The 10881-nt window shown below is 43.8% G+C and overlaps 1 protein-coding gene across 1 annotated transcript in view; it reads left to right on the top strand.

The window, feature by feature from the left end:
• Positions 1-10881, top strand: part of SESN3 (sestrin 3) — an 86629-nt gene that overhangs the window by 68859 nt on the left and 6889 nt on the right. Inside the window, exons 2-6 of the mRNA XM_015411048.1 lie at positions 2861-2926; positions 3974-4171; positions 4979-5161; positions 6937-7173; positions 8221-8368. Coding sequence (XP_015266534.1) covers positions 2861-2926; positions 3974-4171; positions 4979-5161; positions 6937-7173; positions 8221-8368 — 832 coding nt within the window. The remainder of the gene's footprint in view (positions 1-2860; positions 2927-3973; positions 4172-4978; positions 5162-6936; positions 7174-8220; positions 8369-10881) is intronic.

The raw sequence follows: 10881 nt of genomic DNA, 5'->3' as shown, positions 1-10881 counted from the left end.
GAAAGAGTTAAGGCTCCCCTGTTACTTTCTCACAGCTAATGGCCTTCTCCCAAAGTAATCTTACCCAGAAGGCCACTTGGGTTTTCTTACACATTGTTGTTGTTGTTGTTCAGTCGCACAGTCGAGTCCGACTCTTCGTGACCCCATGGACCAGATCACGCCAGGCCTTCCTGTCTTCCGCCGTCCTCTGAAGTTTGCTCAATTTCATGTTCGTGCATCTATGACACTGTCTAACCATCTCATCCTTTGCTGTCCCCGTCTTCTTTGACCTTCAATCTTTTCCAGTATCAGGGTCTTCTCCAGTGAGTGCTCCCTTCTCATTTGGTGGCCAAAGTATTTGAGCTTCAGTTTCATTATCTGGCCTTCCAGGGAACAGTCAGGGTTGATTTCTTTTAGGATTGACTGATTTGATCTTCTTGCAGTCCAAGGGACTTTCAAGAGTCTTCTCCAGCACCATAGTTCAAAAGAATCTATTCTTCGGCACTCGGCCTTCCTTATAGTCCAACTCTCGCAGCCATACATGACTACTGGGAATACCATTGCTTTGACCATGCGGACTTTTGTTGGCAGGGTGATGTCTCTACTTTTTATCATGCTGTTTAGGTTCGCCATCGCTTTCCTCCCAAGGAGCAGGCGTCTTTTAATTTCATGGCTGCAGTCACAGTCTGCGGTGATCTGGGATCCCAGGAACGTGAAGTCTGTCACTACTTCCACGACTTCCCCTTCTATTTGCCAAGGAGTGATGGGGCCGGATGCCATGATCTTAGTTTTTTTGATGTTGAGCTTCAAGCCCACTTTTGCGCTCTCCTCTTTTACTCTGAGCAAGAGGCTCTTTAGATCCTTTTCACTTTCAGCCATTAGAGTGGTATCATCTGCATATCTGAGGTTGTTGATCTTTTCCCCAGCAATCTTAATTCCCGCTTGTGATTCATCCAGGCCAGCATTTCGCATGATGTACTCTGCATATATATTAAATAAGCAAGGTGACAGTATACATCCTTGTCGTACTCCTTTTCCTATGCTGAACCAATCAGTTGTTCCGTATCCGGTTCTAACTGTCGCTTCTTGGCCCTTATACAGGTTTCTCAAGAGACATGTGAGGTGGTCTGGTACTCCCATCTCTTTAAGGACCTGCCATAGTTTGTTGTGATCCACACAGTCAAAGGCTTTAGCATAGTCAATGAAGCAGAAGTAGATGTTTTTCTGGTACTCTCTTGCTTTCTCCATAATCCAGCGAATGTTGGCAATTTGATCTCTAGTTCCTCTACCTCTTCGAAACCCCGCTTGTACTTCTGGTAGTTCTCTATCCACGTACTGTTGAAGCCTAGCTTGTAGGATCTTGAGCATGACCTTGCTAGCGTGTGATATGAGTGCAATTGTGCGATAGTTTGAACATTCCTTGGCGTTGCCCTTCTTTGGGATTGGAATGTATACTGACCTTTTCCAATCCTGTGGCCACTGTTGCGTTTTCCAAATTTGCTGGCAAATTGAGTGCAGCACTTTAACAGCATCATCTTCTAAGACTTTGAATAGCTCAGCTGGGATACCATCACCTCCACTAGCTTTGTTGTTAGTAATGCTTTCTAAGGCCCATTTAACTTCACATTCCAGGATGTCTGGCTCGAGGTCAGTGATTATACCGTCGTGGTTGTCAAGGACATCGAGGTCTTTCTTGTATAGTTCTTCTGTGTATTCTTGCCATCTTTTCCTAATCTCTTCTGCTTCTGTTAGGTCCCTACCGTTTTTGTCCTTTATCATGGCCAGCTTTGCATGGAACGCTCCCTTGATTTCTCCAATTTTCTTGAAGAGATCTCTAGTCCTTCCCATTCTATTGTTTTCCTCTATTACTTTGCATTGTTCATTCAGGAAGGCCTCCTTATCTCTCCTTGCTGTTCTCTGGAAATCTGCATTCAGTTGGGTAAATCTTTCCTTTTCGCCTTTGCCTTTCGCTTTCCTTCTTTCCTCTGCTATTTGTAAAGCCTCATCAGACAGCCATTTTGCTTTCTTGCATTTCTTTTTCTTTGGGATGGCGGTGATTGCTGCCTCCTGTACAATGTCATGAACTTCTGTCCATAGTTCTTCAGGCACTCTATCAAATCTAGACCCTTGAATCTATTCTTCACCTCTACTGTATATTCATCAGGGATGTGATCTAGGTCAAACCTGAATGGCCTAGTGGTTTTCTCAATTTTCTTCAGTTTAAGTCTGAATTTTGCAATGAGTACCTCGTGATCTGAGCCACAGTCATAGTTGTTGGTGTGTAATGTGTAGTGACTGCCATTTCACTACATCGGCTCTTATCCAGGTGGTGCTGAGCTGCCATGGTTATCTTGTCTCTTCTTTTTGTAGTCTGCTGTCAATATTCTGTGGTTATCTTACTTTGTGTGAACTGCCCTTCTTAAAGGGCAGTATAGAAGTATGGAATGATAGGTGTGGGTTCTCACTGCCTTGGGGAGCATGATTTTGGGGTGGGCTGATTTCTTGGAAGGCTGGACTGGTTTTCCGTTACCTTAAGAATTGACATACCAGCTACTTCTTCTCTTTTGACACCATGTGCTGTACCCAGTATGCTGTTTCTACATGATGGGGAACTGCTGTATGGTAGCCTTTTTTGTAGGCTGCAGTTCAAATATTTCATATTTTTTCAAAGTCCAAGATGACCCCAGAAGTGGCCTTAAGTCTCCTAACTCCTGTCTTGTTAATTCAGATGGGAAAGCATGAAAAAGGACATCTTGCTAGGTTTGTAGAGAATATTGACATGTGTTTTGAAGGCACGCGTTGCATCTCTCCAACATATAGCTATCCAAGACAACTGTAATAAAGAATGGTAACTCATGCTTCTGTAATCTTTCTCTTGCAGGAAAAGAAAATCAGAGTCTCTCTGCCTTTAACAAGAGGACCAAGTGCCTTTATACCAGAGAAAGAAGTAAGGCTTTTTTAAAAAATTCAATATTCTCAAGTAAGGCAACTATCATGTAAATAGAGCCGGATATATCTGGTGAATTCCCCACCCCACCCCCGAGTCTAGCCCTTCCCAGGCAGTTTGTCCAGGTTTGTATCGGGCAATTGATCTATTGGCTAAGTATCTCTGGAGAGAATCCCAGAACTGTTAGTAACCACGTCCATGGCAAAAAAACAAAAACCTGTGGTGTCTGTAGACTAACAAATGAATTGTGAGCTTCTGTAGGGTGTAGTCTTTAAACAGAATACATCTAAAGCTGCAGCCTATGGAAGCGCAGACCACAGTCAGTTTTGTAGTATATAAGGCAGTCCAGAACTCTCAGCTGTTTAAGGAAAATGCAGTGGTGGGGAATGTCGAAACACCATGTGGCTAACTACTTAGCAGTGAGTGGGAGTGGGAGAGAACCCATGTCCTTTCTGATGGGCATTACTTTGGATCACGCAATGTGGTTGTGTAGTTGCTTGATTTTTTAAATTATTTTAATGCATATTTTGTTGCCCTTACTTAAAGGAGCTCTGGGTGGCATACATAGTTGTCCCGCTTCCATTATATCCTCACAACTACCCTGTGTGGTAGATTAGGCTGAAACTGGCCCCAAATCCCTCAGTAAATTTCAGGGTGAGTGGGGATTGTGCTATAATGGCTACACTGTACCACATGTGCCAGCATGGGAGAGTACATAGCAGATGATTCTCAGCAGTGGACTGTGTTTTGTGAAGAGTGGGCTACCTCACTTTTTAGTCCATGAATATAAAGCACCCTGTTCGCTTTAACATTTTGAAGTTCTCAAGATGGGCCTTGGGTGTGTTGGACTCTCCCATAGCTGCAGGTGTTTTGTTCTTTTGTTGTTTGTTGAGCTATCTGTATCGTTATTGTTGAATGTTTTTGAAATTTGCAATTGAAAATAATCAATTGACATGCATCACCTTGAGCAGCTCATAGGGAGATAATAAAATGTACAAGTAAATAGATAGATAATCCCCTTTTCTTGCCTGCCATTGTTCCTTGAAGGTTATGCAAGCAAACAGTTTGAATGAACGAATGCACCTGCTTGTGGAAGAATATTCTATATCTGGTCGCCTCGACAACATTACCCAGGTCATGAGTTTACACACTCAATACCTGGAGTCTTTCCTTCGCAGTCAGTTCTACATGTTGCGTATGGATGGGCCTCTTCCTTTGCCCTACCGACACTACATTGCAATCATGGTATGTCCTGGAGCATTCTGCTGTTTCTTTTCCACTCTCTGTTTCCCTTTGTGTTTTTCCCCAGTGCCCCTTTAACTAGTGCTTGAATGCAAATTAAGCCCAACTTCATTCACTTCCCTTCTGAGGCTGAAAGAAAGTACTGTCACAGAACTAGTAAGTCCCTGCTGCAAATCCTCACCCCTGCCACAAACTCACTTAGATGACTTTAGGCAAGTCACCATCATCTATTGCTGTATAATCAAGCATATCAGGCTCCAGACTGATAAGTCTTTTAATAATCTGGACCCAAAACTGTTATTTGGTAGCAGAACTTCTTGCTTGTCTCAAGCCCCGCTGCTGGGATTTCAAACACTCTCTCAGAGAACCAGGGTTCACCACTCACAGAATCCGAGAATCATAGAGTTGGAAGGGGCCATACAGACCATCTAGTCCAACCCCCTGTCCAATGCAGGACCAGCCTAAAGCATCTCTGACAAATCTTTGTCCAGCCTCTTCTTGAAAGCTGTCAGTGAAGGGGATCTAACCCCCTCCCTAGGCAACTGATTCCACCTTTGAACCACTCTTACCGTGAAATTTTTTTCATAATATCCAGCCAATACCTTTCTGCATGTAATTTAAACCCAGGGAGGACCTGGGAACCCTAGAAGATAAACTAGAATTCTTGCAGACTTGATATGTGTGTGTTGCAAATATGATCCTTCACTTTCTTGATGTGTCTTACTCCTTAGGCCCCCACCCAGCAAGCAACATGTGCTGTTTTAAATTTTACTCCGTGTGGTTTACCTGCACCTGTGTTTCTAACTCCAGGCTGCTGCCAGGCACCAGTGTTTCTATCTAATAAACATGCATGTGGATGAGTTTTTGAAAACTGGAGGGATACCAGAATGGCTGAATGGCTTGGAATACGTTCCACAAAGGCTGAAGAATCTGAATGAAATCAATAAGCTTCTTGCACATCGACCCTGGCTAGTCACGAAAGAGCACATTCAGGTATTTCATCAAGATTAGCTGGAAATGATGCTGAAATGCTTGCTTACATGTAACTTTGCTTTGGGGGAGTTAAGCTGGGGGGATTCAGTCAAGGGTCTCTTTTCAGCTTTGATTGGGTTTCCAACTCTGTCCCTTTTTTTTTCACTACCTATTCACAGTGGGTCAAGGAGGTTGTCTGAGGAAAACGTTCTCAAAAGTACCACATACTCCATTGATCCCTTCTGAAGTGAATTTTTGTTTTTTAAAAAAGGGGCAGTGCATAACTGGGTCTGTGTGTAATGTGTAGTTCTGCCTTTGGTTCCCATGAATCAAAGCAAAGCCCTGTAGACCAAGCTCTCACAGTTAATGTGCAATATCAGAGAAGCCAATAACAGTCAGGGAAGCTTCTTATTTTTAAAAAAGTGGTTGCCCGGAGAGGTGAACAAGAAGGAACAGGGGTTCTGGGAAGTTCAGTTGATGTTAAGAATGAAGAGCACACTGCTAAAAAGATGAAGGCAAATGATAAGAATTCCTTTACATAAAAAGCAGGAAATCGGGGGGGGGGGAGGAAAAAGATTGCTAAAGGAAGACAGGGAGATTGCAGAGAAACTGAATTATTTGTGTTAATGAAAGGTTAATTGCTGTTAAAGCCAGGTAAAGATGACGGGCTTAGCTCTGCACATAAATAGTAATGATGCCAGGCAAATTTTCCTGTGGCATGAGCTCTGAAAAACTGGGGTGACACACAAAAGGCCCTCTGTTTTTGTTTTTAAACAATGGGCAGTAATGCACATTTTAATCAATGCAAACTGTATCACACTTCCTTCAGTAGCAGCAGAAAGGCACCCCTGTTGAGGTTTCCATGATGCGTAATAAACCTCTGCCTTAGTAGCCAATTAAATTTTATCTACTGCAATTTTTTAACATCAGCAGACAGCCCTAATATCTCTCTTTCCAGTTCTCCTCTGCCCTCAAGTTCACCCGTTCCTTTTGAAAGCAACGGGAGGAAATTGATGCAGATTGAATTTTTATAGCATGTTTCCTTTCTGGCCCTGGCTTGGCAACAGGAAAGCTGCTGTTGCGAGGAAGTATGGCCAGTTTTGCTTTGGACATCTTTAGGGGTGGATTATTTTAACCTTCCAAAAGCCTGAAATAACAGTGCCCAACCCCATCTGACAAGGAGCGAGAAAGCGATCAGCCTCCTCCTTATCTTGATACAGCCCTCTTAGTTACATTATAGATGAGCTGCTTTTCCTTATATGAATAAAGGGGTCTAGCAATAGTCGTTCAAATGTATGCTAATGAAGACTGAAGAAAATGAAATAGTTTATGAGAACCGTAGCAAATTATGTTTTGCTTACATTCGGAGCTCAGCTGGACTGATTTGCTGAGTTTGCAATCAGAAAGGCATTGTCCTTTGGATGAGAGCACCTGCTGACCCAGCTGATTGTTTTAACTTCCCCTGTTGAGTTTAGCTGGGCTTCTTGTTTTTTGCTTCGGTTATTTGGAGCCAAGACTAGGGAGAGAAAATATATGCCTAGTAGGGCATGGTGGAAGCTCAGACTTAAAAGCTCTTATGTCATGATGCCTGGGAGCAACTTTTTTTGCACTCAAGAAGTGGAACTTTGTATCTTCCCTGTGCAGTTCAGCTGTCTGTTTCCCAGCTATCCCTATCAAAATGGAAATTCTAAGGAGACTGCAGCTGTGGCCTCCCTCTTCTCCACTGTAGCAGTCTGTCTCCTTCCTGTGTTTGCATCTGATGTGGAAGTGTATGTGTGTGCTTTTTCTTGTTTCAGAAACTTGTCAAGACAGGGGAAAATAATTGGTCTCTTCCTGAACTGGTGCATGCCGTGGTCCTCTTGGCACACTATCATGCCTTGGCAAGTTTTGTCTTTGGTAGCGGCATCAATCCAGAGAGGGATCTCGATACCTCGAACGGGTACAGGCTCATATCGGTCAACAGCTTCTGTGTCTGTGATCTTGCCAATGACAACAACATCGAAAACGCATCCCTCACCAGCAACAACTTTGGGGTTAGTCCCCCCCAGACTTCCTTTTTCCTGCTTTTGTCCATTGCAGTTTTCAGGGTGGGTTTTTTTTAATCCTCCGTGTAGTTCAGTTATCAGTTTCCCAGTGTGTCTGTCCGTTGTGGGCTGCAGGGAGCTGGTCTCAAAAAGAGTGGGATTGAACTCTGAAGTGCTGAGGCAAATCTAAAGCAAAGGCAGTCCAAAGGCAGGGTCAACTGCAGGACAGGAACTAAGCCAAGCAGTCTGCAGTGGTGTGGAGGAAGAAGCAGGGCTTACAGTGTGGCCAACGTAAAATAGAGGGACAGGAGAATGACGTAAGCCACTTTGGGTCCCCACTGGGGAAGAAGGCAGGATGTAAATGAAGTAAATAAGAGCATGGGAAAGCTTCCCGATGGAGAGAAGAACCGGCAAGCAGAGAAATCAGGAGCAAAACTAGGGAGCCAGGCAAGCAAGACCAGCCTGACCATTGGCCAGGCAATGACCCTACGTCACCTGGAAGCATTTATAGGCCAGTGTATCAAGTGGGGCAATATTTGCTGAGATCTTAATAACCAACGGGAGTGGTTAAATAAGGTTTTCGGTGACTGAGGGTGGGTTTCAGTTCCTGGAATGACTTTTCACTGGTCACTGTGACTGGCATCAGTCGAACAAATACTATGAAGTTCCAAAGTATACAGTGGAAAACAATACAAAAATCTTAATAAAAATACAGAGCTGTGCAGAATAGGAACACCAAGCAGGTTGCAGAATGTTTTGTGCAACTCCACATTTTAGCCCCGACCTGGATATGTGGCATAAACGTGGATATGAACTTTCCGTGGGGAAACAGAGAAATGGTTTGGTTGGTTGGTTTCTCTCTCTCAGCCTCTTTTTTCCCTCCACTTACCTGTTTCAGTTCATAATCAAAATAACACCAGGCAGATATACATATACAACTAAAAAAAACCCCACTGATACACTTTAACAAGGGGCCAGGCTTTCATTGACTAACAACTTTAGAAGCTTTCACTCTCCCAGCCTGTAGCACTCCTTGTATCTTGTGATGCATTTTAGATCTCAGATTCTTTAAGTGAACTGGAGGCTCTGATGAACAGAATGAGGAGGCTGCAGGCAGAGAAGGAGGACGAGGAGGCCTCCCAGGAGGAGATGGACACTCGCTTTGAAAAGGAGAAGACGGAGAGCCTCCTAGTTGTCACTGAAGGTACTTCTCCTAGTCTGTTTTCTTTTGAGCCCTTTTCTGTTCAGCATTCAGAAGCGTCACTCAAGAGCCAGAGTTGAATTGAGTTCCAAGGAATTCAAAGAAAACAAATCGTCCACTCACTGGCAGACAAGTGATGCTACTGCATCCTTTGTTTGTTGAGATGACATGTAAGGAATCTCCATAACAGCATTCCTGGAACTGTCCTGTTTCAGGTTGCCAATGTAGGTTGGTTAGTTGGTGGGTGATCCTCCTGTATAAAAAGGGAGGAGGGGAATAGCCCATAAGGAAGTGGGGTTCTATCCTCATGTAAGGAATCTCGATAACAGCATTCCTGGGACTGTCCTGTTTCAGGTTGCCAATGTAGGTTGGTTGGTTGGTGATCCTCCTGTATAAAAAGGGAGGAGGGGAATAGCCCATAAGGAAGTGGGGTTCTATCCTAGATTTCTATGGTGTGCTAATTTTTTAAAAGCTGCAAATTTGGGGTACTGGAAAAGTAATTTTTCTTCACCCAAAGAGCAATTAATGCATGGAATTAATTGCCCCAAGAAGTGGTAGCAGCTGCAAGCATAGACAGCTTCAAGATGGGATTGGATATACATATGGAGCAAAGGTCCATCAGTGACTACTAGCCACAAGGTATAGAGAGAACACTATGTGATGCCCAATATTTTTGGTAGTGCTCGGGTGGCAATAGTGGGAGGACTTCTGGAGTTCTGGCCCCACTGGTGGACCTCCTGGTGGCACCTGGGTTTTGGCCACTGTGTAACACAACACAGAGTGTTGGACTGGATGGGCCATTGGCCTGATCCAACATGGCTTCTCTTATGTTCTTATGTCCAGATGTTCTCCTGCAGCCTGATGTGGTTCAGTCACAACAAGACTGCCCTGCACAGATTTCTCCAGGTGTGTGAATCAGGACAGGACTGCCAAATATAAGTCCCAGGGGCTTCTTGGGCCCTTTTAGGGGTATTCAGCCTGGCCTGTGCTGCGTCTGCCTTTTAGGGTGGGTGCTCACACACACTTGTTTTTATAGCTGGCTTCTCCAGTGCAAGAATGCTTGCTCTTCTGGGTTTCAGGAGAGGGTGAAGCAAATACTTGTTCATTGTTGTGTGCATACTCTAAATGTTCTAAGAACCAGAGCTTTTTTTCCTGGGGGAACGTGCCTGAACAGAATTCCAGAACCTCGTCGACAAAATCCTTTTTAAAATGTTTAAAAGTTCATGAGTTTTCAGTATACAGATTGAAAACTTCATTTTTGTCTTGAGAGTTCCAGCACCTCTTTTTCAAAAAGAAAAGAAAAGAAAAAAGCCCTACTAAGAACACAGAAATTTCCAGAGTGGGTGGTGGTGGTGGAATGTAATATTTCAAACAGTATTGTCTGTGGTAGAATAGGGTTTTTTAACATCTACTTCAAGCAGAGTGGACACTGACTAGTGAAATACCATTGATGAGGGTTTGGGGCATCTGCCGGAGTAGGGACCTTGGATTTGACGCCCCCTGTTTAGAGCATTTCCCCAGAAGAGTTTTGTGTTTTTTAAATGTTGCACTTTCATCTGGTTTTCATTCATTCTTGCTTTAATCCAATACAAGATCAGTTGTGTGAAGTGCATTGAATTCAGTAAGTCACAGAGGCAGATGGCAGTCCTGTAGAAAGCCAGTCTCTAGGTTGATCTCCAGTTGTTGCGGAGCAGAGTTAACCATCATTTCTGAATGGGGGTGTCTCAGCAGTCACAAGTGCTCATGAGCTGGGGGCTGATGCAGGCCTATAGGTTACGTGAACAACAACAAACTGGTGGATTAAAAAAGGGTAATGGGTGGCTACTTGTCAAAAGCAGCCCTCCTGGAGGTAACAGGCGGTGTCTCATCCCTCTCATTGGTGTTTAGCATCTGTAGGACAAAAGTGTCCTTATGTGGTTGAACCTGGTTGAAAGTTTCAAAGACTGTGGAATATTTTTGCACTCAGCATTGGAGTCAAAGAGCCTAGTTTGTTCTAAAATGCTGGCAAAGATCTCCCTCTAGAGTGAGCCAAAAGAGATTGCAAGAATCAGAAAACCAAGAGTCAAATCTAGGCTCAACAATTTGGATTTTTTAGAAATTGCAATGAAGGCCTGCTTGGACTGTTGCCAAGCAAGTTTCTTCCCACACAGAATTCTGTTTTGATTGACTAATGAACCAGAAAGAAAGATAAAAGCATCCCTTGTGATTCTTGGATTAACAGGGGGATTTTTAAAGGTGTTAGCAGTAGAAGCATAGCAGGTTTCCCAACCTACCCTTGTCGGGGCACTTGAAAGCAAGCCAAGATGAATACCAAGGCCACCCACAGCCAACTTTACAGAAGTCAAGCTAGCTGATTATTGGAGGGGGGGGCAGGTGGGAAGTGGGCGGAGGTTTCTGGACAGAACAATTGTCCTTGCTTAGTAATGGTTTTGTTGGCGTTCTTTTGTAATGCTTGGTTACATTATGGCTCTTAGCCCGCCTTTATCTCACTGAAATCTTTAGCAATGTCCAGATGG

Source organism: Gekko japonicus, unplaced genomic scaffold (assembly GCF_001447785.1).
Source record: "Gekko japonicus isolate JY-2015 unplaced genomic scaffold, Gekko_japonicus_V1.1 scaffold503, whole genome shotgun sequence".
In the NCBI taxonomy this organism is placed as follows: domain Eukaryota; kingdom Metazoa; phylum Chordata; class Lepidosauria; order Squamata; family Gekkonidae; genus Gekko; species Gekko japonicus.
Note: the sequence above shows the minus strand (reverse complement) of the source record. Positions and strands in the feature narration are given on the sequence as shown.